Below are 27,275 nucleotides of genomic sequence, written 5' to 3'. Positions count from 1 at the left end.
GAATATTATGCCTGCCTTTTAAGGCTGGTGGAATTTCCCCTCTTTATGGAGAAAACTTCTCACATACATATTTCACTCATATCTACGATCACAAGCCTTAGATTTTGTCTCTCTCAAGCCTGCATCCTGTAAATCCCTGTAATTGCACGCAGCTGTTTGTGAGCCATCCACTGCAAATTGAAAGCGTGTGTTGAAAAAGCCCCCAAGCAGAGATCCTCTAAAATAAGCACCGAAAAAACTGCTGGCTTACCGAAAAGACCCTCTCTGTTCTGCCCTCCCCTGCCCTCCTCTGCTGTTGCTACCTTGCAGTTTCTGACATCCAGAGAGTGGGAGGTCTGACAATCCGAACAAGGCAGCAAGGGAGAAATTCCATTCCTGTTGCAATCAGTAATTCCTCCGTGCAGGCTGCTTTCTCGTGAGCGTGTGCGCGCGCTTTCTTTTGTGTCACTTCAAGAAGGGCTCTGATATTATTATTACTTTAAATATAGCTTGCCCTGGGGCGGGGAAATGCACAAGGAAAGAGCCGGTGAGCAGCCTATCTCTCAGAAGAAAAGAGCAAGCCTCGCAGCACAGGAACTGGCTTCACTCAAGTGTGCAGTTTAGAAGTCAAAAAACTCTTTGAAATACCACCATTGTGGAAGAGGCTGAAGAAAAAAGACACAGAACTGGCTAAACACAGCGAAGAATATGGTAAACCAGGGTGCAAAGTGCATCTATTTGCAGTTTGAAAGTGGGCTCTGAAGTGCAATGTAAGTCTTCCTTAAATTGTATTCTTTTATAACAGTACCTAGTTGTTTAATTTCCATTCTGAAGCCATGCTGGGCCAAAAGGTACAATTAGCTACAAAAATCAGCATGGAGCAGAACGTGTAGTCTCTGATATGAGGCTGAAAATGATTCTGAAATACAAGAGAAGACAGAGACTATCAGCCATATTATGGAAGATGCACTATAAATAAAAGCATATTTAATTATTTCAAGAGAAATATGCTGGATGGAATCATTAATCAACTTTCTTAATAGAGAAGCAAGAGCTTTGCTATTTAATACAGAAAGATATTTTAATACTGCTGTGTTTAAAATTGTGTGATAACAGTTACCAATAGCAATAAGATGTAGCTCCAGAGAGGAGTCCTAGTGGTTGCAAAAGTTTTATGTCTTTTATTTCTCCAACATTTTTGCTCTCTGAAGCCTCAAGTCCACATTCTGTATCCGACAGCCTGGTTTTACTTTTCAGCTGGATTTTCAATATATGCTAACACTGGACTTCCTATGGAACTGAAAACAAAAGATTTCAGCTTTTGGAATAATTCTGGTATGTTTTCTACATCGTACTAGTGGCAAAAATACAGTCGACAAAAGATTGTGCTCCCTCAACTTCTGGCATGGAGACCTGAGGAATATAATGCCCAATGGTGACAAAGGGTGATAATTTCCTGTTTTTCACAATTTATCTCTGTGGTTTTGGACTTAGCAATGGATATTCTTTGTGATGGAGAGAGCTCTGTGAACCCAACTGCAAACTCCTTCATACAAATAAATCATGAGAGAAGATTCTACAGAAATGTTTATGGAGCTGGAGAAATTAATATATCACATCTCTGCAACTTGACTGTGAACTCTGACAACCTAACCAATCTTTCGTGCGAAAGTAACATGAGCCCACCGTGCTGCCCTTCACAGAAAAACTGGCCGGCTTTGCTGACAGTGATAGTGATTGTTTTAACCATTGCTGGAAATATTCTTGTCATCATGGCTGTTTCACTGGAGAAAAAACTACAGAATGCCACTAACTATTTTCTAATGTCACTTGCAATAGCTGATATGCTGCTGGGTTTCCTTGTCATGCCTGTGTCCATGTTAACCATACTGTATGGTGAGTATTAGCTGTTTAACCTACTGCATCTACTGACAACCTTAAACATTGCATGCAATCACATCTTGTTGTCATCATGATTTAATTCTCTTACCACAGAAAATTGTTATCACTCCATAGAAATTGAGGTATATGTCACTGGTTAATGGGTGGAACAGGCAAAGTACTTGAATCTTTTCCTACTTTATATTTCTAGCTACAGGCATTTTAAACACAGTCCATAACATCAGTTTATTACTCAGTTGTCAGATGAATTGTCTCAAAGTGTATGTGAATATGCTTTGTTCTTTCTATTGCTTTCAGGTTTTTTCCCTGGCTCATAATTTTTACGTTCCCAATGAGAATGTAGGGTCCTGCCAGTTACTTTGCTCTGCAAATATGCACTGAAACACTAATGACTACTTTTAGATTCAAAGTAGGCAGCCCCCTCAATTATTTTTAACCAAGTAATACAAATGTAAATAATTTTCTTATCACCAATACTCTGCTTAGACATCAGCTTACTAGCAAATACTGGAATAAATATTACAGAAGTTAAGAAATGGATGGGCATTAATTCTGCCTGTTTAGTAACATTTACAAATGCAAAACTATTATTTCTTAAGAGAAGTTATTTAAGTTAATAATGACTCACAGTTCATGCCCTTGCAGGTGATTAATAGCAGATCTTTCTTCTCATTTTCACCAAAATAATTTGCAGCACAGCTTCCTATGTGTTCAGCACTAATTTTGTCAGGCTGTTGCTGTCGTTAAACTTCAGAAATGAGCCTTCCAAAGCTACTGAATTGCTGCAGTTCAAAGAGAAGCTACACGTTGTCGGGAGGAAAGTAGATTGTTTGGAAAGATTTCTATTACTTCACTACTTTTGGATTTAAGGTCCAAACATGAGCCTGTTCTTAAGGGAGATCGAATCCAGAAAGTTAGAAGTTTATTTTCCATTTTCAGTATCTCTGCACAGATCGCCCCCAGCAGCATTTGCCGGCTGCATTTGGCACCGGTCACGGTGCCACACCGTGATTTACCGTATTAGCGTGCGATTATCTTTGGCGGGAGAAACAGCGTGAAGCAGGAATTGTCCGATGGGCGAGATTTAAGCCGTGCGTGATTCCCTGAGACAAGCAACAGGGACTCCTGCTGGCCGGGCTCGGCTGCCGAGGGAAGAGGGATGCGAGGTGGGGCCCGGATGCCTTTCCGCCCGGGCCCGGGAGCTGCAGGGCGCCCGAAGGCACCCGGGAGGGGCTGCGGGGCTTTGCCAGCTCTCCCCGCTTCTTCCCTTGCTAGATCAGGAAGGCAAGCAGCATAATTTGGGGTGAAAAATCATCTGGTGGCACGCACTAGTACCGGGAGAACCATCCTGGTGTGAGGCACCATCAGCCTCCAGGATGATCTGTGATGGCACGGAGGGAAACCTCCCCTCCCACAGGAGCATTTTCTTGGCCACGGCTGCGCAGCTTCAGCCACATCACCTATGCTGGGAGTCTTGAGCTCAAACTGGAGGCCTTTGCACACACCTGCTCTGCCAGGACACCTCCAAGGCTGCGGAACAAGAGTGTCCCACCACCCCTTCTGCAGCCCCCTCAAGGGGTAGGGTGATTGCTTTGCCCAGAGATGATTTTCTTGAGAGGTTTATAGCTACTATAGCTAGTGGGCAATTCTGGTTTGGGTGCCCAGCCATGGTCCTGTGCCACTCTCCACCCTTTGGGCTGGAGAGGGTTCTCCATCCACCCAGCAGCCCCAGACTCTGCTGGAAAAGGCATCACCCAGTAAGCCCTGCCAAGGTGGATGTGACTACAGAGCAGAAAACTTCCTGGAGGATGTTATGTACACCCTTACTAAGGGGGCACTTTATTGCATCCAGAGTTTTCTCCTCTCATATGCTTTCTTGAATCTGTAGTCTCTAAGGAAGTTTATCTGGCAGATGCTGCCAGCCCTGCCCCATTGTGGTTTCTTGCAAATACAAGAAGTCTAGAAGAATATGACAAATGTGTTCCCAAAGGTCACTGAAGCAAGAGAAGATGTATGTTGTCAGGTGTAAAAATACTTTAATGGTTTTCCCTGTGTAAACTGGCCTGGCCTGACAGAGAGATGCTACTGGAAAGTCATGCCCCTGAAAGCCAGCCATCACATAACACACTCTAGGGACCAGATTTTCCCACAGAAGACCAGAAAACATGATAAAATACATCCATAAATGCTGTATGGCTTGTCAGAGTCAGCTTGTATTACAGCAACCCAAGAACACCAAGAAATAGGTCTCCTCAGTACTCACTGAGACTAAACATAATTAGGCACACACCTACCTCTTCCACCTCTCCTTCCATTCCTGCTGTTGCAAATCTTGTACTGTATCTCCAAATGAGACAGGCAGTTCCCAAAATACTTACATATTCTCACAATATGAGCTTTGGCTTTGTCCCATGCCACACTACCTTGGCCAGCATAGGTAATATCCTCTGAATTAAATCACTACAAGATAACTACAAAACTTGCTCCAAGGAGAGCTAGTAGTGGTTCCCTGCAGGAATAGAAGGGATTTTGAATGGGGGTCCTGCAGAGATCTGCTTAGCCTGGGTCTGCTCAGTACTGCTCTGAACAACATGTATAGTGTGTGGAGTGAAAGCTTACACAGCTTTCCAAAAGCACCAAGCTGGGAGAGGTTACGAGCACTCAGAGGGACAGGATGAGAATCATCAACAAGAATCTGGACCCCTGAAGAGAAAGTCTGAAAGCAACAAACAACATTCAGTGAGGATAAGTGCAAAGCTAAAGAAGCAAACCAGCTTTTACTGCTGAAATTTGTCTGGCCTTCAAGAATGCTGAACAAGATCTGGCTGTCAAAATCTATCGTTAGCTAAATATGCTTCACTAGCATGATATTTTCACATAAAAGACACTTACCATTCAATTTACTTGTATAAAGTAAAGACATTCCCTTCAAGATCCATGAAGAAGTCTTGTATTTCACTTAGCAGTCAGGAGGCCTTTGCAAGAGTAACAAGTCCTCTTTAATGACTGAATGATATACAAGATGCAGACAAATTAAATGCATTCCAAGGAAGAAAAAGAAGAAGGAAAAAAGTTTTAAAAACATGATCTGTAAGAAAAAGATAAAGTACTAGGCTTTTCTTAGACTGGAAGACAGAAAAATAAACACAAAACTAGGAAAGCCATGATAGCCATCTCCCAACAGCTTTGAGAAAGTACAGTAATCAATTAATCTTCATAGGTACTAGGAAAAACAAGGAAAAAGTAAGAGCTTAATTTGCAGTAAACAAGCTGTAGGTTGGATATTGGTAAACACTAATGCATCTGCTTTGGATTGCTTTCCCTGGAGGAGCCTATCAATATTCATTGACAGAGGGAATATCCTTATTTAGGTATATGGTAGAGGCCTAAAGACAGATGAGATAAATATCACTGGTATGCAACAAAACAATTTTTCTTCTTTAGTTTCCATTAAATCCAAAGTTTTACTTTCAGAATTAAGGCAGCTTTGCATATCAGCAGGTGTTGATAATGCAGTAATTACATGGATAGAAAGTCCTAAAGCAAAATTGAGAGCTTGCAGATTTACAATGACAAAATTGCTTCTCTTTTCATAGATTTGCTGCCAAAAATGTTTAATCATAGCACCAAGCACTAGCATTATGCAAACAGAATTAAAAAGAAAAAACATATGCTGCCTGTAGCCTGGGAAAGAAGCAGAGTTAACCCCAAACGCTACAGTTAGAAGGCTGCAAACAAATGAAAATATTTTCTTAAAACAGTGTCAGGCAGCTTCTAAATGTATCACTTACTACTACATAGTACTTACTACTATCCTCTTAGAAGAATATATGCACTAAGACACGTGTCACAACAAGAGATATATGCCACATCTTTAGCTGATGCCAACTTTCTCTTGTGCAGGATACGAATGGCCTCTACCTAGAAAGCTCTGTGCCATTTGGATCTACCTGGACGTGCTCTTCTCCACGGCGTCCATCATGCACCTCTGTGCCATCTCCCTGGATCGCTACATTGCCATCCGGAACCCCATCCACCACAGCCGCTTCAACTCCAGAACTAAGGCTTTTGCCAAAATAATTGCTGTTTGGACCATATCAGTTGGTAAGTGAAGCAACATTTCAGCATGTAATTGCAGATTTCCAGCTTTTGAGAGGATTTGATGTATATACTGCAGTCTAAAACTTTATTCTCTGCCTGCAGTATTTTGCTTTCCACTTCTACGAAGTGCTGCAATGTAGTAATTATGCAAAGGAAATCTCCTCCATTTCAATGGGAAATGGAGGAGAACTGAGCAGTACTGAAAGAATATGCATCAGTGATAGCAGGACCACATTCAAGTTTATTTTAAAGTTATGTTGATTTCCCATACTGATGATCCATCATTACCTAAATATCTGAAGAGAAAAAAAATATCAACTGAAAAAAGTATTTCCCTGTTATATGTAAGTCAGTTGTTCCCAATTTCTTATTTGAGTAATTTGCTTAGAGATTTTTCTCATGGGCAGATCTTCTCTGCCTTTCTCAGTGTGTATGGTGGGGAATTTATGTATACTATTAAGGAGACAACTGATACTGTGTGCAGTGAGACTGAGAGGAGTCTCTCCAGAGGACAGCTCAGAGTTACAGTCCAGAATAGCTCTGGCAAAACCCAGAGCCTCAAAACTAGGCAAGGGAACACTGATCTTTTATTCCCCTGGAGGTGGCATTTCCAGGGCAGTCTTATGGCCCGGAAGTTGGAAAAGTTTGGTGTCTGATGCCATCAGGAATTTCCTCACACAGCTGGGGTGGAGGTTCTCAAATGCTTTGAAAACACAGTTCCCTTTCGGTGCTTGTAGACCCTTGAGCATTGGCAGCTCACTATTCAGAGTCAGGAAAAATTCACTCTTTTTCCCTGGAAGAGATGTGAGCTGTCAGCAATCAAAGGAAATTAGCTCTTTCCCTGGCTAATACAAATTATTGCAAGTGGTAACTGTGATCCCTTACCACTCTTCCCAGAGGAGGGAAAGGAGATGATGCTTGACATGCTGCCAGCCTGGCACTCTAAGTCATCTCCTGATCACTCTCTTGATCCTAGCCCCCAGTCTGAGAAAAAGCAGTCTAGGATTGTTAAGATTTAAAATACTGTTATCTTCTACTGCACAAGAAATCATGGGAGCTTTCACTCAACAGGAGGACAGTTCTGCATTCTACATGACCTGATGAGGTTCAACAGCATCTGGCTCTGGGGTGGATTCACCTGATCAGATGTAGATGTCTAGCACAGGCCAGGTGAACTCCACCCTAAAAATCCTAAAAATACCTAGTTCTCAACTATAAAGGAAGCCTATAGCAACTCAGATGTAGATGTCTTCATTTATGTTAAATGAATCATATCTTGTCTCTTCTACAGTCACATTTTTTAAATCCAGCAGAAAATATATTACCTACTCTGTCCAGTTTTTTCCAGTTTTTGAAACTGCTAAGTGCAAGTATTTCAGTGCATTTCTCTATATACAGCATAAATAAGTCAAGCATTCCCTAAAATTGTGCATACTGTGTTTATCTGCACTTGTGTGTGGTGCCTTGTGCTGTGTGAAATTACTGTCCTTTTTAAGCACAAATTCACAGAATGCTCAGAATGACCATTCCAGGGGCAAACCAGTGGTCACTCTGCTCAACATCTTTTCTCAGACAGGGGCTTACTGACAGAGTATTTGAATTAGCTCACTATTAAAAGGAATCCAGAAAAAAAGTATTTTTTTAGCCCTATTAGTTAGAGCATAGTTTATGTCCTGCAGCAGGAGGGTTTATTTCTTTGACAGCTTGATATTTTGCTTCAAAATTTATGCCTTTCCTTTGCAGTAATAACTAGTAACATATCCATTGTAAAAATAACTTTTTGCTCTCTGGAGAAACTGTCTTTAACAGTGATGAGTCACAGATGTTACTGGTTATTATTATAGCAAGTGATAGCAGTGTGGTCCCTATTTACACAACTCTGAAAAATACAACTCCTTATTTTATTGGAAACCACTCAAGTGTGGCATGAGTGAAGGGGACGGAGTCCTGCTTTACTGCAGCTGGATAAAGACGTGTAAAGGAACAGTGGATGTCAGGAAAATACGAAGTGTTATAGGATAACATCATCTCATTCACACGTTTTGTGTCACCAAAACAGTGAGAAGGTTAAATAGGTACAAGTTAATGTAGGCAAGCACACTTAGGTGAGCAGGAATGGAGTGATGCTCAGCTGGTTTTTAGTCTCATGGAAGCAAGGGGCATTGGGAGAGCAGCTGCAGGAAGACTGGTCGGTTTCCAGCCTGGCAACAAGCTATGGCAAATGGGATGTGTTCCAGAGGACAGATAAGAAAGCAAACACATAGGAAGGAGCTATAGGAAACTGATGAGCCAGTCACTGCCAGGCTGGAATAAGTTTGCACTGTGCCATATTGCTATATTAATAGAATAAAGAAAAATGCCAGTATTGTAAGGAATCTTGATAGATCCCAGATCACCCATGCAACCTGCTGTCAGTCAGACATCAACCCTTATCCTCCTGAACAGCCACCATCCAGCTAAGAATATGTAGGACATGGGTTTCTGAAGGTGCTTTCTATATCACTTACTAACAGGAAATAGTTTCTGAACAAAGAGGTGCCCCATGTATCATTTACCAGTCTCCAGGATCCCAGTGCTACTTAGAGTGACAGGGCTATAAATGATTTAACTCTTTGCATTTTCACACAGCTATGGCTGAGAACTCTCACTGGGATGAGTGAGGTGAGGATGGTGAGATACTGGCATAGATTGCTCAGAAAAGCTGTGGATGCTCCATCCCTGGAAGTGCTCAAGGCCGGGTTGAATGGGGCTCTGAGCAACCTGGTTTAGTGGAAGGTGTCCCTAGCTGTGGCAGGGGATTTGGAATGAGAGTATCTTGAAAGTTCTTTTCAACTCAAACCATTCTATGATATCTGGCACAGGCAGAGCTGGTGTTGGGCACAACACATCCTCCACAGCACCTGGTGTGGCTACCATCTCACTTACAGATCAAGATCCAAGGTTTTGCTCTCCAGCCTCAGACAGACACCCTTTGACTTCCCTGAATTCCTACAGTTTGCAGTTCAGCTGGTGACCTGTGAACTCTTGTGAAGTATGAGGTGGAGGGTAAAAAGCAAGAGAAAGAAATGAAAGATGAGACGAATGGTGAGACACTGGCAGAATGTCTCACCTCCCCTGTGCAGAGGTTCATTTTAGCAGAGGAAGAAGGGGGAAATAGTCAAGAGTTGTGTGCTGGCAGCACATTTCATCAGTTCCACTGACCATGCAAACAGCTCAGGCTGAACTGAACAGCACTGGTGAACATACGGGGCTGTCAGATGCTGCCTTCTACCACCCTCAAAGTGGAAACAAACCATTTAATTCTGCCACTTGCCTTTCAACTTTCTGTCTTTCAACCCATTCTTTTTCTACAAGAGGATCTTTCTTCTATTGCCATTAGGATTCAATTTCACTAACAGCCTTTGACAAAAAGTATTGTCAGGGATTTCTGGAAATCCAGGAACATTATAACAGCTGGATTACCCTTATCCACCTGCTCACTGACTCCTGCAAATACTTCTATCTCATTTGTTGGGCCTGAACCCAACTCACCTGGATTATAACTTCTAGTGTACCCAATTAATTACACTTTTGTTCACTAAATTTGTAATTTTCCTTTTATTCACTAAGTACGCAAATATATTCAGTCAATTTTAACCAAAGACAATCAGTGATCTTCCTCCCATTGGCTTTAGTGACATATGAAGCATTTAAAAAACAGCAGAAAAAAAGCACAGATAGTTTAGTTTACTTGACTTTTGAAATCTTGATTTTATCAGTTTTAAAAAAGTAAATTGTGGTAACATTTGTTTTTGTGTTTAGTAGAAGAAGAGCATTTAGCCAGAAGCCTTTGTTTCACTAGACCATGTAATGCCACCGGCAATTGGTTTAAAATAGATTCTAATTACTGTAACAGATTCTAATTGTGTCTTTAATTCTTAAATCATCCAGTGTGCACAGTGGTTAGATAATTAGATTATTTGTAGCTGTTGAAGGCAAAAGCTCATTAAACCCTGAAAATTATTCCATTTGTTTTAAAGCACAGAGGTCATTATTCAGAACAGGTGTAAAAAGCCAAAGGAAAAAAAAAGTAGAATTTTTAATAGAACTGGAATCTGTAGAATTGTAAATAGAGCTTCTACTGAAAAATACAAGTAAAGTAACTTTGAGTCCTAAATGGGCCTAACAAAGGTGTTGCTCTGCAAGAGGTCAACAGCGCATCATGCCCTCCTTGAAAGGGTAACATAAAAGAATTACAGGCATGAATGTTAAGTCCTTATATACAACATTCCTTAGTTCTTATTTCTCTCTATTCCTCTGTTAATGGTCTAAGTAATGTGAAGTCTGATGAAGCCCAAGCACTCTAAGCTGAGTTTTCTCTTATCATTTCTCACTCAGCCTACACATCTGTTCACTGCCTTCAGGCAGTCTCTGCACTCCCCAGTCACTAACAACTTAGATTTATTCAGTACTTTTCATGCACAAAAAAAGCCCAACATGGATCTGGATGAATCTGGTAAAATACCTCCCACCACATAACTCTAAAATTTTGCCTTTGCTTTTGAGGTTTAGAAAATGAGAAATACTGTAGCATGTGAAGCAACTTTCTCCAAAAGTGCAGGGTGAAGTTAGCTCCAGGTCCTACACATCTGTTCACTGCCTTCAGGCAGTCTCTGCACTCCCCAGTCACTAACAACTTAGATTTATTCAGTACTTTTCATGCACAAAAAAAGCCCAACATGGATCTGGATGAATCTGGTAAAATACCTCCCACCACATAACTCTAAAATTTTGCCTTTGCTTTTGAGGTTTCGAAAATAAGAAGTACTGTAGCATGTAAAGCAACTTTCTCCAAAGTGCAGAGTGAAGTTAGCTCCAGGTGTACAAATCAAGCCCAGTGCAACTGAGCCCCCAGCTAATTTGGCAGTGTGACATTTTATACTGATACAGAGGCTTACACCTCCTTCATAGCCAGCCTGCAATTTCTCTGCATGGCTTCTTGCTGCCTTGCAGCATTTGAAGGGCCAGGGAAGCAGCAGGGACTGGGAGAGTTCAACCACAGCTTTGGCCTCCTTAGGCTCAGTCTTCTTTCTGTCAAGGATAGCTTTCATTTGAAAATCCCTTCACAGGTTTCAAAAGGCAGAAACATCAAAATAAACTGCAGGCTGGGAATCCCTGTCCTGAATCTACTACACATCCATTTCTTCCAGGTGACATAATTTGCCATTTTAATCAAGTCTAATTTACAGATGCCTTGGCATAGGAAAAGATCATTTGTTAAAACATGGAATATACTGCCAAAATATATAAAATTGCAAATAATTACATACTGAACAGTACTCTGGCAATATAGATTTAAAGCTTAGCACCTAAATTTGGAAGTGCTGGAGCTAAACTTAAAATATCTACTACACTATCATTTCCCTAGGGAACATTTATTTTATTTTTATCATACGCATGAAACCATCTCTCAGAGAGTGAAAATACTGTTTGCTCACTCCACCTGCAGGATCTCAGGGGCAAACATTGCAGGTTTTATGTTTGGGCAGCCCTGGGACCTTTACGATTTGTGGATGTAGATGATGCCATAAAAATAAAAAGAAGTTGAAAAAAATTGTTGCAAAACATACAGAGAAATTTGCGAAAATTATAATGAAGGGTGTTGGCATGAAATTTCATGAATAAAGTATTAGAGCTTCAGAGCCATCTCAGAAATAGAATCTTCACTGTATTTCTTCATATAGACACAATGTATGAGACTCAGTAGTCAGCAGCAACTACGTCAGTAGAAAGTTCATTGCCATACTAATGTCTCCTACAGAAGTGACAACTAATGAGAACAAGCCCTTCATGTACAGGTTGTCTGGGATTCAGTTCCATGGAAAAGGAACATTCAGTGCTGTGATGCACATTTCTGAGTTGATTGGCACACGTATTCTGGTCATGAGGCATTACTTAAGATGGTTCTGAGAAAGACATATAAATACCCTATTTACTTTGATATAAATTATCCCCATGTTTCCCATGTAACAGAACTCTTTCCTTGATTTGTTCTTCCCAGAAGAGTGAATACATCCACCACACTATCAGCTTACCACACATATCTCCCTCCCATAACTGTGCAGGTTTAAAAAACTTGCATTTTGAATTTGTATATGTTTGTTCATCTGACAAGGAGGTGTTACTAACATTTTACTTGTCTTTATGGAAAAAAAGTACTTAAAGGAGTGTTAATGATTGAAGTGCTTTCTAAATTCTCCAAATATGGAAACATAAAGATATGAGACATAGGCATGTGTTCATAGGGACACATTTGCAAACCAAAGACACTGAGCAATCCAGCATTCATCTGCATGGGGGAGAATATATTATACCAGTAAATATGTGTCATCAAAGGAAGAATAATTATTATGCATATATTTACCATGTTCTTTGGGTAATTACATCAGGATGAGATTAAGGGTTTTGTCTATGAAAAAGGCACACATTATTTTGTGAGCAGTCCTTTTGCAAGAAGCAATCTGCCTTTCAGGTTAAAAAAATAATGAGGGGTGGTCATAACAGTATTGTGTGGCATTTTTTTCTGCTTTGATTTTATTTTTAAAGGCAAGTTATAAACAGTAGAGCTGTATTTTTAGAAATAGAAAAGAGCCTGCTTAGTCAAGGTGCTGATGAAAGAATTAGTTGGTTTTTTTTAAAAAAAACTTGTCTTTGTTTTGAAGACCATAAGGACCATGTTTTTCTTCCTCTTGAAGCTACCAGCAAGAAGCATAAAGTTCATTTGGACCAGACCTGTTCTGTTATGAGGCTTTTTTGAATGAATAAGTTGGTGGGTGCCAATATGACCTACAATCAGCCAGTCTCTCTTTGTAGTGTATATCAGAGTAAATGGAACATTTTAAGAAAAAAGGCAGCATCTCTAGTCAGAGGAGCTGGATTTCTGCATAGAAAATACCACATACAACACCAATGATAACAAAAGAACAAGGTACAAAGAATTATGTTGGGAATCATTAATTCTGTTGTCTGTATGCTGTGGCTGCATTTAATCACCTTCTAAATTAAAAATGTTGCTGCATATTAGCACAAGTAGCACAGTGTTGCATAAAAGAAAATGTCAAGAAAAGAGAAAATTTCATTCATTTTAAAATTATACAGAACAGTTTCACATCTAGCTTAAGCCAAATATAATAAAAAAAGTTCCTTTTTTTATTATATTTGGCTTAAGCTAGATGTTGTGGTTTATGACATTAAAAAAGGTTTATGTATCACAGAATTGTCTACAATTAAGGGCTTACATTTATCTTTACCAGCAGGAACATTGCGAACTATTGAACACTCAGGCTGCAATTAACTTTCCCCACACATTACCTGGTCTGTGCTATTGGCATCACTTCTAAGCAGAAGCCCAGCTAATAAAAGTCAAGGGTTTTGTCAGAACTGCAACAACATATTTCTAATTACCTGAGACAAATTTAGAAACACCTGTCAGGTGATTATGCCTATGATGTCCTCCAGGGTCATTGATGGAAAATAGCTTGTAGAGCTCCTGTGATGTCCTGAAATCAGGCTGTAGCGTTGTGATAAAGGCTTTCTTTTCTGCCTGATCAAAATTGGAATCTGTATATTTCACAGTATTCAATCCTGCCTTTATGTTGGAAATAAATCACACCCACTGGGAAGACTTATTTCCTTTTGGCAAAACATAGCCCTTGTTACGACTTCTTGTATTTGATCTGAGTTTTGAAATGTCAAATTGACCACTATTGCCAGAATCACAGACTGTACTGAACCGTGTGTATCCTGTGAGAAAAACTGTGTGATTTTAGGTCCAAGGTGCACTGAGTGAGCAGTGTAAATTTCCCCTCACAAGCACAGCAGTACTCAGAAGTTTTAGACTGAGAGTTCCCCAGTTAAATCCAGTCCTGCCTTGTATACTACTGCAGGACATGAAGAGGTCACTCCAGCATTTTTGTTGCAAGAACAGTTCATGTATTTATTTTTCATTTCCAAGGTGCTTTGTGACATTTAACAGAAAGATGAGCCTAGGGATCATGCTGTAGCACCCACACAGACACCAGTAGATGGTGGAAATATGGGCAGATACAATCCCTTCAGATATGCTTCCTTTTTCTCTCTTCTTCAACCCTGTTATCTTGCAAATGTGACCAGGGCTGGTCTAACAGAGCTCAGTCAGGGTGAAGGGCATTAGCTGCAGGGTGGACAGTGAAACATAAAGCACAGGATCCTGACTCATCATCTTCAGACCTGTGCAGGTCTCTAAGCTGCTTCTCATTCTGTTTTTCCTTCCAAATTATCCATCATGTCAGGACATCTATCCCAATAACTGTCCAGCCACTGCTGCAGTCTCCCTGTATAACTAGTAAGAAGCTGACAGTTTGCTTATTGAGCAGCTTCTGCAAGCAACCACAAAAGGAGGCATGGAGAAACAACTGGGACTTGGTCTGAGGTCTAGAAAATCCAGAAGAATTACAGTTTTTGTTATCTGTGCCCTTCAAATGGAGTGTGAAATTATTGCAAAAAATTAATAATAATGATTTTAAAATTTATCTGATAGCTACATTCAGTGCCCTTTTAAACTACACAATGAGGCCAAGTAGCACTGCTGAAGAAATCTCAGAGATACTAACAGAAATCTCTGTTCAGTTCAGTGGAAGATTAGGGCAGAGTTAAGTAAATTTTCAGCATTCAACAAATCACACTATGTAATAATTAAAAGACATAGATATAAAACCTGGAATATCAGAGGATCTTGTCACTTAGACTGCTCTAGGAGGCATCACATTATTTGCTTATGGTAGTGAAATATCTAAGATATTTCCATAATTTTTGGCTTGTTGCTGCTACAAGTATTTTTTTAAGCATTAGTGCATATGTAGCATGTATAGCATGTAAAAATTAGCCCAAGGATCCTTTAGAAGCTTTATAGGTAAAAAGACAAACTGATAACATCTGATCTAGGAAGATCCTGTAAAAAAGGTATGGTATTTCCTTCTTCTCAAAGCAGTATTATACCCAAAACTGCTCTCCTAGGGGCCTGAACAGTGAATGCTGCGAGGCCATCTGACATGGAGTACAGAAAGGTCATATGCTAAACAGAGAGGGTATCACAGGTGGCTGGAGTTGATCCTACACAACGTTCTTTTCCTTTGCAAATTAACATGTTTACCTAGGCCAGTGCCAACCATAAATTTGTAACTTCTTTTGAGTAGAAATTAAACCGTTGCTACCAGGTACTTAAAAACACCAATGCATTATAAACAATATTAATTGAGTACACAGAAAGAAAAAGGGTGCTTTACCTGCTCTGCTCATTTTGCTGAGCTACAGAAGTGGCAGCCCTAAAGAGCAGGAGAGGAACCTTGTCCCTCTGTGCAGAGAAAGGCTGGAGACATGTGGAACCCCTTGCAAATTTTCAGCTTAAATATTAAGTGCTATATTGTAAGGCCAGTTACTTTTCATCACTTCTAATCACCATGAATGAAGGGGTTATACAGTTGTCATTAGCCTATGTCCCCTGGAGGAGCACATCAAGCCCAGCTCCCTTCCAGCTCCCAAATGGCAGCAGAATTGTAGCTGCTGTTCACCTTGGACTTGGGCTCTACTCAGCCAGCATCACCCAGGCAAGTTGTTTCTTCACCCTCCTTTATTTATTTCTAGATGCCCTTTAGTGACTGGGTAACCACCTTAGACAGAGATAACAAGTTCTCTCAAATGGAGATCTCTGTGAGAAGCCAAAAAACACCTTGGAAGAAGCCTCTGCCCAAATCAAAAATAATGTCTCCTGTTGAAAAGCACAGATTGTACTGGGGAGTAGAATCCACTGGAAACTGCTAGGCAAAAGGTTGTAGCTCCCTCAAATACTCAGAAGGCCTGAAAAATCCAGCAAGAAAATTAGGGGAACCTGACTGTAAACAAATCCTGCAGCATAACTAGCAAAGAGAATTTGAGGAGTGCATAGGCAGGAAAAGCGCTTAAAGCCAAAAGCAAAGAAACTGTTTCCTGCTGTTGTATTCTTGCTGCCTTTAGGAAATAGGGTTGTGTGCACATTTTGAGCATTATATCAAAGCAGAAAGCGACTCCATCAGCGGCTTCCTCTCTCATAACTCAGCTCACTCTGAAGGCCAGGGTTTCTGAACAGCTGGGTCAAAAAGGGGCACTTGTCCTTAATGTCTTGCACTTTCCTTCCTGTAATTCTCCTCTAATCCTGTTAATAGTTATTTTATTATCACAGTTCTACGAATTAATTTAGAGATACATATCTCTGTTCTTGTTAAGAAATAGGCTTCAGGACTGAGGACATAAATGAGAAACATACTAGGAAACACAGACTTCTCTGATTTTGTTTTTCTAAAGTGAAATAGATAATTTATGGTATAAATTATCATTCACCATACTTTTCTCACATAAAAAGAATTGAATGTATCTCCTGCTAGGCTAAATAATATGTTTCCTTTAGAGATTTTCTGAGCTGTCAAGAACAAAGGCATTTCAAAATTAATAGAATAATCGAACTGTTACCTGGCACCTGTTCTATGTGATGTTAAATTTGTTTTCCTTTCACTTGTATTAACTAGAACATGTCTGACCAAATGAAGTGTTCCATGGGAAAGATACAGAAAACCAGCTCCATGTGTGCCCTTGAATAAAAAACTAAATTTGGTTTATCAGCAGTTATAGGGAAAATGCTTGGACTCGTTCTGATTCTATTCCTATGAGTATAGCCTCTTGGGATGCACAAAGGAGACGATGCTCCCCAGCATTGTGACTCACTTAGCTCTTGAGGAAATCCACCTGAAAGCAAATATTATGTGGGGATTTGTGTGAGAACGCTCCTCATCCACTTCTGCTTCCACCAACACATGTACCTACCACCAGGGAAGAATTCTGTGCTGGTCTCACACGTGACAAGAAATTCTAGCCCAGGCCTTTGGGGACATTGTCACACTGACTAGGGAAGGTGGAAGCTTTTTAACATTCATGCTAACTAGATGCAGCCTTAGATGGTGATTCCCAATGCATACCGAGGTTTTCAACATCTCCTTTTCCCAGGTGGAGATCTCTGCTTCTGCACTGCCACCCATCAGCAACCTGCATGCATGGGAAATATGGCTGGCACTACTCTGGCAGCAACAAAATTATCACAGTGAAGGGTTTGTCATGACTGGAAAGGAGTCAGTGGGGGAATAACATTGTCAGGTGCATGCAGAGAGCAGCTAAGCATTTGCAGGTCTGGGGAAACAATGCTGTAATGACAAAACAATGAACTGAAGTGATGTACCAACTATAACTGTGAGTGTCACACGCCAAGCAGAGACACAAAGCCAGACTGAGCAGCTCCTCTGTGGATGGTTAAGTGGAAGTAACTGTCACTGAACTCCAGCTCCTCATATAAGATCCAGACACATTGTCATCCTTAATACTCGAGGAGGACATGATCCATGGACTCCCTGCCACAAGTGGCTCACTGTAGCTCACTGTCCTCCTTGAGCAACATCCACACAGGGCACCATGGTAGCCCAAAGGAACAAATATTCTTTTGTGTGGTTAATTAAGTCAAAAATATTGAAAATAATGTGATGACAGTCCACAACAAGATTTTTATGCAACATGAAACTGAGAGTATGCATTGCATGCCTTGGGATGTAGCAGGTGAGCTATACATGGACATCTGTTTGCTGTTTGAATGTCTAGATGTACCAACAGAAGATATTTTCTGAGTACAGACAGGTGCCAGATACTAGCATGGGCTTTTCTAAAGAAATTACACAATAAGGTTACGTTGAGCTGCTTGAAGGAGACACTGGCCTCCTCAAGCAGAAATCCTTTCAGAGGCCCCCAGTGTCACAGCACATCTTTGTGCAGTGGCCCATGAGCTGGCCCGTGACCTGGTATGTCTGAGTCAATGTGACTGCTAAAGCCTGACATGGGGAGAGCTTTTTGTGTTTCATGAGAAGGTGAACAAAGGTGACACAGTTTTTGAAAAACTAGTGACATTTCTAAAAGGTAGTTCCTAACCCTTGGACATTTATTGAGGCACAGAATAATGCTCATTTGTATTAAACAAAATTGAAATAGATATATGCAAGGTGAAAGCATGTGACTGACAGTTTCTGCTTAAAGGAGACTTCACTGAAAGAACCTTAACCTTATCAATTCACTTCCCCCTCCTTATCTTCACCCCAAGTAACCCAAGTGTGCCACCCTACACGCACATTGTAAATTATGGCTTTGATTTATTGATAATCTCAGCAGCTCAAGGCAGCAAACCCAGTTCAGCTGTCCAGTTAAAGGGATTTTATAGCTGCTGCATACCTCTGAAGGCAGCAGTGTGTGCCACTATATCAACCTTTGTCAATTTCACCAGGCTTTTTGAGAGAACAAAAAGGATGCCATTGCTTTACTCTTAACCTTTGGTGTTTTCAAGAGCCTTTTGTAATTCTGAAACTGTGCCCAAATTCTTTAGGTTTAATGCAGAATTTATTACCCATCTTCATTGTTTGGGATCTATTGTGCATTTTATTAAAATCCACAGTTTGAAACAGCCACGTGTGTATAAATCAAACCATATAAATAAACCACCTTGTACCAGACGAACATAATATTTAGGGTTTGTTGACAAGGGAAAATGTTCCAAATGGGAATGTCAACTGGAAATGGAGTGGCTAATATACCTTTAGTGCTTGAATGAATTCTCCTATTCTGTGCTGAATGCTTCCTTGTGCCTCAGTTTAGTTCTTTTGAAAGCCAAGAAAGATAAATCATATAAAAGCCCTCAGGGGATACAAAGATTTTTTCCAGACTGACCTTGAGCTAGTGGGAGCATGGAATAGGCAGGGTGTGGAATAGCTGTTCTGTTACAGCCCTTCCAGGTTGTTTCCTCCAGATTTACTGTTGGCACATGCTTCACTTCCCAAACACCTGTTTGTCCCTACCTGGTAGCTCTGCGTGATCCTTTCTTGTGAAACTGATTTTCTTCTATGACATTGAATGCACAGGCACCACCTGTGTCTCCTTAAACATCCAGTCACCAAGAGCAGGGAGCTAAAAAGCAAGGACAAGTAAACCGGCGAGTATACATCTGAATCATCCAGGTGAAACAGATAATTCGTACTCAACTTTTAAAGAATTAATTCAGTCAGTTGCAATAATGCTAATGCAACTTTAGATTAGGACATTTTGTTATAGGTTTACAGGACAAGCTTGATCTTGACCAAACGTGACGTGGGTGATATTCTTGGCCATATGTGATGATTCCTAAAAATTCCATCAAAATAGTGGATGTGAGTTGCACATGGAAGCTCCTTTATTGCCAATTTAAATATGACTGCCTTTAAATTTGGTCTCTGTGTTCTCATGGAATTTGCCATACTTATGCTGCAGAAGCCAACTGTCAAGGGGGAACAAACCCTGTTCCTTTCAGGAGGAAAACAGTAAATTTAGTCCCTGTAGAGATATGAAAAGAGAAAATTGGGCTGGACATTCGCTTTTTCCGTGCAGGAATGCCACAGTATCATTTGAGGGATGCCCTGCATCAACTGAACTGGGGTTACACAAAAAACAGTTTACAGCTGTCAGTGTTCTCTGCCACCAAAGCTGCTTTCAGACTGTATACAAACCACTTCCCTGTGTCTGTAGGGGAAAGATGCCTTGAATGGTCACTCAGAAAAACTTATGTGACTAGCAGTGCCTGCTACAGCTCTGCTGCTACAGCACTTTCGTGCTTGTTAAAGGAATGGCAAAGAAATGCAGGAACTTCTGCTATGTGCTGAAGCCCATTTCCATTTTTTAAAGCCAGAAATCTGGATTTAGACGCCAGTCTCCAGAAGCTGCTAAGAACAAAACAAAGCAGTTGGGGAATTGCTCCTCTTGTTTCAGGCGAGAAGTTGTAGCAGACTTTGGCTCTTTACTTGAAAAAGCATGAAAATTATGCTAAAATTTTCCTCTTTCTAGTGCTGCAGCCTCTGCTCCCATGCCTCCTCATGCAGCTGAACCATAAGGTAGTAATGAAAAGCATCTTTTTACTCTGTCAATACCATTGTTTATTTTATCTCTGCAGCTCACACGAGGTCTTTGAATTAAATGAGAAAAGAGCCTCGCTGTTATCAGCACAGGGCAGAAGCAGATGGGAAACTTGTGGTATTGCTCTGACTAATGCTGTGTCTTTGTGCAGCTGGAGTATGATGCGGGGAGGTGCTGGATGCCTTCATCACCCCTTCAACTCATCCAAAAAAAGAAAACTAACTTCAAAGCATTCCTCATTTCCCTGGAGTTGTTCAGCACTCCAGATTACTCGGCCATGGCTGGACAGTCTGGCTTCTGATGGTGACCTTTGCCTCCATGCTTTCAGTGAGATGGACTTGGACATTTTAGCCAGTAGCTAAAAACACTGGAGATTTCTGTCGGCTCAGCTCAGCAGCTGCCACAGACGCATGAGTTTGCATCTCACTCACTGGCTTCTCCTAGCCCAAGTTCAAGCATTTAGAGCTTGAGCAGGAGAAACAGAAAGGGTAATACCACAGGCTCTCCACCAGCTTCTGCCCTGGCAGATAAGAAAAGCACTTTTCTAAAGTGGTCTGAGGCAATGTCATGACTCAGTTCAAAGCTGCAAAGCCAAAATAAGCTACAGCATTCCTAGAAAAAAAAGTCTTTATAGAACCTCCATAAGAACAAAAATAATTAAGCACTTGAACATAATAATAATCTAATATTATTATTACTACAGTGACTATTGTTGTTTGGTATTGAGCCTGTACTCCACAGACTTCCTCTAGGACTGGAGCTGTTATGCTGGGCACTGGATATGTGTGAAATGAAGAGACAGGCTATGCTTTTAAAAGGCTCCCAGTTTAAGCAGCAGAGTGGAAAGAAGGGGGAAAAAAAAGAGATAGAGGAAGGTACCAATGAAATGCAGATCTTTCAGGACTCATGTGTGAATGAGTAAGGACACTCCTGGGCATCCACTGAACAAAGTAGGGCACAGCATCCTCACATCATAAGAAATTCTTCTCTAGTCAATGTTTTTATTTCTCATAAGCCAAATATAGCAACTGGGATTTCTGACCCAAAATGCAAACGGGACTGTAGCTCACAGATTATGCTAACTTTCCACAGGAATCAGAATCCTGGTTGCTTTTATCCAAACAGGGCTGCATTATCACTCCCTGCTTCACTCCACTTTTGCTATCTTTGCAGCACATAATTTCTTTCATTGTCTGAACATTGCCTCTCTTGGAGAGACAGCATCCATTTGGAGGGGAAGAGACAAATGCTGAAAAAACCCCCAAAACCAACAACCAGAGAAACAGCAGCTGTTTGTTTTTACCTAGACTCTAGCAGCATTTGCAGAAATCCCTGCAGAAATGGCTGAGTAGGCTTGAAACAGACAGAGCAGTCCAAGGAGAATGGACTTTGTCACCTTGTCTTGCCATTTATGACAAGCCAAGGATGCATGCTCCAGGGGAAGACAAATTTTGCATGGCTGTGCACAGAGAAGGCAGCCTCTAGTAGCTAGAATTACAGTGAAAGGACTTTTGCAGTCTTGCAGGATAAACTACATCTCATACTGCTTCATACAGTGTCTCAGTGCTTAATTTGTTCCCGTTGTTCGTCTGGCCACTGCCACATGGGAAGCTGGGTTTTGTTAGCATTTAACATTTAACTATATGGAGATTACAGCAAGAAAAGAGAAAGACTCAATGAAAGATTACTCTTAGAGCTATGACAAAAAATTATTTTTCCTCCTAAAATTAGTATTTCTCAGCCTATTTAGAAGCCAGAACACTTTTAATCCTCTAATGAAAACCAGTCCAAAATCACTCTTATAGCACACCAGAAAAGAAATACATAGTGTCATCTTGGTCATAGTTCATAAAATCCTTTGCAAGGTGGCAGGGACCAACGAGCAAGTCTGGAGATCATTATGAGGGGCCCAAGATCCAAAACCATGCTTTTCTGGCTACCAGGTGTCACAGACAGCTGGAAGGAAGCAAATGTGTTCTACCTGTGGCTGAGGTAATGTGTATTGCTGCAATCACCAGGCAGAACACATGTAGATGTTTGTTTTTTCTTGGAGGCTGGAAGTGTTTTTCATTTTTGTTTTTAAACTCTTCTTTCTCTCATCCACCTTCAGGTATCTCCATGCCTGTACCCGTCTTTGGACTACAAGATGACTCCAAAGTATTTAAGAAAGACATGTTTAAGAAAGACATCTGCTTACTTGCAGATGAAAATTTTGTTCTAGTAGGCTCTTTTGTGGCATTCTTCATCCCTTTAACCATCATGGTAGTCACTTACTTTTTAACTATCAAGTCGCTGCAGAAGGAAGCAATGCTATGTGTGAATGACATTGGCCCTAAGACCAAGTTTACTTCATTCAGCTTCCTCCCTCAGAGTTCCCTGTCATCAGAGAAACTCTTTCAGCGCTCCTTGAACAGAGACACGGGGACTTCAGGGAGGAGAACCATGCAATCCATCAGTAATGAGCAGAAGGCTTCCAAGGTCCTTGGCATTGTCTTCTTTCTCTTTGTTGTGATGTGGTGCCCGTTTTTCATCACCAATGTGATGGCTGTTATTTGCAAGGAGTCATGCAAAGAAGAGGTCCTTGGAGGACTCCTTAACATATTTGTTTGGATTGGCTACCTTTCTTCAGCTGTCAACCCACTCGTGTATACGTTGTTCAACAAAACCTACCGCTCAGCTTTCTCTCGCTACATCCAGTGTCGCTACAAGGAGGAGAAGAAACCTTTCCAGCTGATTTTAGTGAACACTATCCCAGCACTTGCATATGACTCCAGACAGCTCCAGCTAGCACAAATGAAGAGTTTGAAAAAAGAGGCGAAAATGATGGCCAAGGATTACTCGACGGTCACGATAGGAACGCATCGTTTAGATGGTACGGCCAAGGGAAATACTGGCCCAGGGAACGAGAAGGTTAGTGGTGTGTGATGGTCAGCAGCTGCCATGACAACCACCCCGTGTGTGCTGAAAATTCCACCTGCTGTGAGAAACTCTGATAGCTTAGGAAAATCAGCTGTGTTCAAGAGCCCTTCCAACAACATCATATACTCCTCACATTATCCTGTGGATGAAAAGCAGGGTTGAAAGGGTATCAAAATGTGCAATTTTTTTTCATACAGTACGTTGGCTGTTTTAAGCACAGGCTTTATTAAACTTATTTTTTTAATATTCTAAAGGATATATTTCTTAAAGAAAAAAATGCAATTTCTGGTATTATAACATGGGCTGTGAAAAAACCTACGCATTTCTTTTCTCTTTGCAAATGAAAGCTAAGCTGTCCTTTGATGTTCTTGCAGAATAGGCTCCAGCTAGTTTGTCTTGCTACAATTGAGTTCTGTTATCATTAACTGAATGAGCACTTTACAGAATTTTAAATAAAATGATGATTCATTTGCTAATATATATTTAAAATAAATCTAAAAGTATTTAAAAATCTATTAAAACTGCTATAGATTAATTATATGAACATTTTGTTAACTGTTTTTATGCTATTTTTTCTTCCTTAGTAACCATCCTGAAATGTCCCTGGACTTTTCTGCCATTTGTTCTGTATTTCAAATAAGCAATCTTCAAAGGTAAATTATACTTGAATAATCCTCTGTTTCCACCACCACTTGTAATCTTTATTTCAGGACTTGTATTTTATTTGCATTCAAAAATTTCATGTGTTCAGCTTAAAAATGGAAAGTAATGTTTTCAAAATGATTGGTCTTAATTCCCTGCTCCCTCCCACCGGTGTTGACAGGAAGGTGAAGTGAGAGAAAAGTGGAAAACCAGGCACAACATTGCCAAATAATTTCAGCACCACTTCCAGATTCATTACTCTGTTCAATTCCAACAAAGTCTGATTTAACTAATGTCAGAGGAAACTCTGCATGAGTAAAGTCTTCAGTAAAAGGTTGAAGTAGATCTGCTCTCATCATTTCTCTTCGGTTAAAAAAGGCCATTTTGAAGAATGTTCTAGTTTTGGTTTAGGGCTTGTAAAGCCAGAATTTTTAGAAAACTGTTAGTTGCTAAAAACTGTTTCTCCTTGTTTCACTGTATTGCTGTTAAGGCAGATTGCTCAGGAATGGTCAGAAGATTGCACTACTAGGACTCAGCCTTAATGAAATATGTATGGGCAAATGGGGCTCACTTGAAAAATAACAGGACCTGTAAACAACACTGCATTTCACCTGCATGGATGCAAGGGCAGAATACATTGCATAAAGAACACAAAATACATTGCTTGACAGACATGCCTAGTCATGAAACTCTTTTCATGACATCATAACCGATGTCACTGAGGGCAGTGGGACTTTGCTGAAGAGGGGAAATATAAATGCTGCACTCACATGCAAAGTTTAAATCAAATAATTTGATTCATTCCATGAATTTTCCAGCCATAATCTCATCAAAATCAGGATGTATTCCAGTTTTTGTGGAAAAAAACCACTGTCCATCCAGAAGCAAAACTCCAATGCCTTCATCTGTCCTTCTATTGAAGTTGTTCAGTTTTTACAGAGCAATTAAATTTCCACTAAGTCAAAGAAGGGGAGAGACAGAGAGAGAAAGTGAACCTTTTTCTAGCTTACCAGGTGGGAGTCTTTGGAAGAAGAAGGCCTTTAGCTTAAGATACTGATCTATGGCAGACAAGCACTTAAAAGCTGGCTGGGTATTTGGCTGATTTCCAAGAAACTGCTTTATTGTCATATACATGGTATAACTAAATCTGCTAGTTTTATGAGCCCTTTCCTCTGACATGGGATAGGTAGGAGCCACTGTGCACCGGTCACACAGAAGCTCTGCATGTACATGATGACACTGACTCACCCCACAGACCTCAACCTCCATGTCTGGGACAAAGTGTCATGCTGTAGCCCCATTCGCAGTGATGATGCCATGCACGTCATCTATAACCTCACAGACATTCATGGGCTTCCCCCCAAAACTGGTCATTTAGGATGAAATGATAAATCAAGTGGAATAAATGCTGTGCTCACCAGGTGCTTTATATGGTCTCTCTGTCTCTGGGTACATTTGATCACCTCAGTCAAACTGAACAGCTTCAGCAGAAGCAAAAATGAACTCACTGCTTCTACCTCCCTATGTACACATCCCACTCCTACCCAGCACTGTGTGAGGGGTGCCACTGGCAAAGAAGGCGTTCCAGGGGAATTGCTAAATGCAGCTGAGTATGAGGACTACCATAGTAGTAGCTGGGAGCAGTGACTTTCCACTCCTTCCTGTCAAATTTGATATTGACCCTAAACAATGCCCATCTTGTAGCCCACAGGCCAGATGTCTCCACTCCACAACTGGGGTGATGGTTTTGAGGATTTGCCCTTGGAAAAAGGTATCTCAGGGAATAAGCAGGCAGTAATAAAAGCAAAGGTGTTTTTGAGAAGAGGTCTGAGGCTCTAGATCTGCTACCAAACCAGATTGCCTTCATATGATGAATATTGACAGGGGAATGGAGGTCTCTAAACCTGCATGTGAGGGGAAAGAAAACAAAGAGACTTCCACCAGGGGAGGGAATCACCTTTTTTTTTTTTGCCATTTATGACCTGATGCAAGTTTCTCTGGCCTTGCAGACGAAAACAGTAGGTGGCACAGACAGCTTGGATCTTATTGCCCATTTGTGCCAGGGAGCAGAGCCCACCTGCATCCTGTATGTTGTATATGGCACCCTGCACTTCTCCGGAGCTCTCAATTCCTCCCAAATCTCCTGAAGGTCCAATTGCTGCTCTGCACAGTCTCCTTCACCAGCTCACAGCTGATAAACTGTTACTGAAGATTTCACATTCAGTGCTTATGCTCTCCACTTACCATCTGCATTTTGCCCACGTGGCAGAGCAGATCAGCCCTCTGTTTCTCTTTAATTTCCCTTCCTGTTCTTCATTCACAATGTCAAATTGCTCAGGTTGCAAGTACTGACAGGGAATGTTTCACTACAATCACAGAGGGTTTCAATTACTGGCTTGAAGTTTTGTTACAAGGTGACTCTGAACATTTTTTTTTCCAGCTTATTTTAAAATAAAACCTATGTTTTGGACATAAGAGACTTAACAGCATTTCATTAATTGACAGCTGGAGCGAACATAACACTGAGTTTTTGCTTAGAAGCAGGGAAAACTGATGCCTGACATTTTGATTCTGTAGCATTCAGGTGATTTTATTGAGTGATCAGCAGCTTTTGCCTAAGTAGCCTCTCAAGGCCAAGAATGAACAGCAAAGACCAATATCTCCAGCTCTTTATGGACATTTTTGACAGCTTAGAAAGGTCTGATTCTGCCACCCTGCATCAAAATATTAATAGATTTTTGTGCAGTTTGCCTTAGTGAGGATGACAGAGTCAGGATATGAATTTGTTCTAGCCACCATGCCAAATCTGCTAGGGTTGTTCATCAGTAGATAGCAATTAATGGTCTCATTACACTGCAGACGGATTACAAAGTTTGGCTGTTTTAAGCTAGGATTTACAGCACTTGGGCCATGCTTGAAATGAACACCACAGTTTACTATGACCAGCTTCAGAGCAGCATCTCCATCTTCCAAAAAACTGTGTTTTCATTATGCATCAGAATGGAATGGAATTTTTTGGAATCTTTCAGGTTAAAAAAAAAAAGAAAAGACATTCATACAGACTGGTTCAGAGGTTAGGGCCTTCCCCTACTTCACAGGAAAAGCATGCTGAGTCAGTCTGTCATATCTGCATCCAAAAAAACCACTTCCTCTGAAAAAACTTTTCAGCATCAGTTTTTCAAGTAGATTGACATTTTATTCCTGTTAAGACTGCATCTGAAAAATGTCCAAAGACATGAAGCTCACCATGTATCTCCTAAGCTGGTGTGCATCCTTTTTACACTTCAGGGTAAAAATTCCTATGTATCTATCCCATCCAGTCAACCATGCACTGTACTTATGTAATTATTGCCAGATGGTGAGATGCATTCTATTTTGAATACCTAAATGTTTGCTTATGTAAATACATAGAGAAAAAAATTTGTTGTATTTTGTAATGTTAATGTAAAATGGTGTTTCAATGCTTTACCGTTTTGTCTGATCGCACTGCTAGTAAAGCAGATTAAAATATTCAAATGCAATCAGTTGTTTTATAAACTGGAGGTTTGTCTTAAATAGCTAATTTGGTTTGGTTTTATTTCTCCCATAAATATTCGTACAATGTCTGCTTAAGGCTAAAGTAATTTTAAATATTTTGCTGGAGAAAAAGAAAGAGCATGCTGCAGAATTTAACTATCTCAGTAAACTGGTGCAAAATAAGCCATTGTAAT

General features: G+C 40.6%; 1 protein-coding gene and 1 long non-coding RNA gene across 4 annotated transcripts in view; one reads left to right on the top strand and one right to left on the bottom strand.

The window, feature by feature from the left end:
* Window positions 1-355, bottom strand: part of LOC120505839 — a 59,543-nt gene extending 59,188 nt beyond the window's left edge. The window contains exon 1 of the long non-coding RNA XR_005628355.1: window positions 251-355. This is a non-coding gene — a long non-coding RNA (uncharacterized LOC120505839). The remainder of the gene's footprint in view (window positions 1-250) is intronic.
* Window positions 337-27,275, top strand: HTR2A (5-hydroxytryptamine receptor 2A). Of its 3 annotated transcripts, none has more exons than XM_039716764.1 (4): window positions 337-1,875; window positions 5,785-5,985; window positions 22,115-22,914; window positions 23,508-27,275. In XM_039716764.1, the coding sequence occupies exons 1-4, from the start codon at window positions 1,476-1,478 to the stop codon at window positions 23,508-23,510; spliced, it is 1,404 nt and encodes a 467-aa protein (XP_039572698.1). In that variant the 5' UTR covers window positions 337-1,475; the 3' UTR covers window positions 23,511-27,275. The 3 variants fall into 3 exon arrangements, with proteins under 3 accessions (XP_039572698.1, XP_039572697.1, XP_039572696.1); XM_039716763.1 differs by having other exon boundaries at window positions 342-749; window positions 1,237-1,875; window positions 22,115-27,275; XM_039716762.1 differs by having other exon boundaries at window positions 342-1,875; window positions 22,115-27,275.

The sequence above is a fragment of the Passer montanus genome, unplaced genomic scaffold (assembly GCF_014805655.1).
Source record: "Passer montanus isolate IOZ18808 unplaced genomic scaffold, ASM1480565v1 scaffold36, whole genome shotgun sequence".
In the NCBI taxonomy this organism is placed as follows: domain Eukaryota; kingdom Metazoa; phylum Chordata; class Aves; order Passeriformes; family Passeridae; genus Passer; species Passer montanus.
Note: the sequence above shows the minus strand (reverse complement) of the source record. Positions and strands in the feature narration are given on the sequence as shown.

Coding starts and splice junctions, on each gene's coding strand:
- HTR2A (XM_039716763.1), top strand. CDS start 1,476: ATGGATATTCTTTGTGATGGAGAGAGCTCTGTGAACCCAACTGCAAAC. Junction 1,876..5,784: donor CATGTTAACCATACTGTATG/GTGAGTATTAGC, acceptor TCTCTTGTGCAG/GATACGAATGGCCTCTACCT. Junction 5,986..22,114: donor TGTTTGGACCATATCAGTTG/GTAAGTGAAGCA, acceptor ATCCACCTTCAG/GTATCTCCATGCCTGTACCC.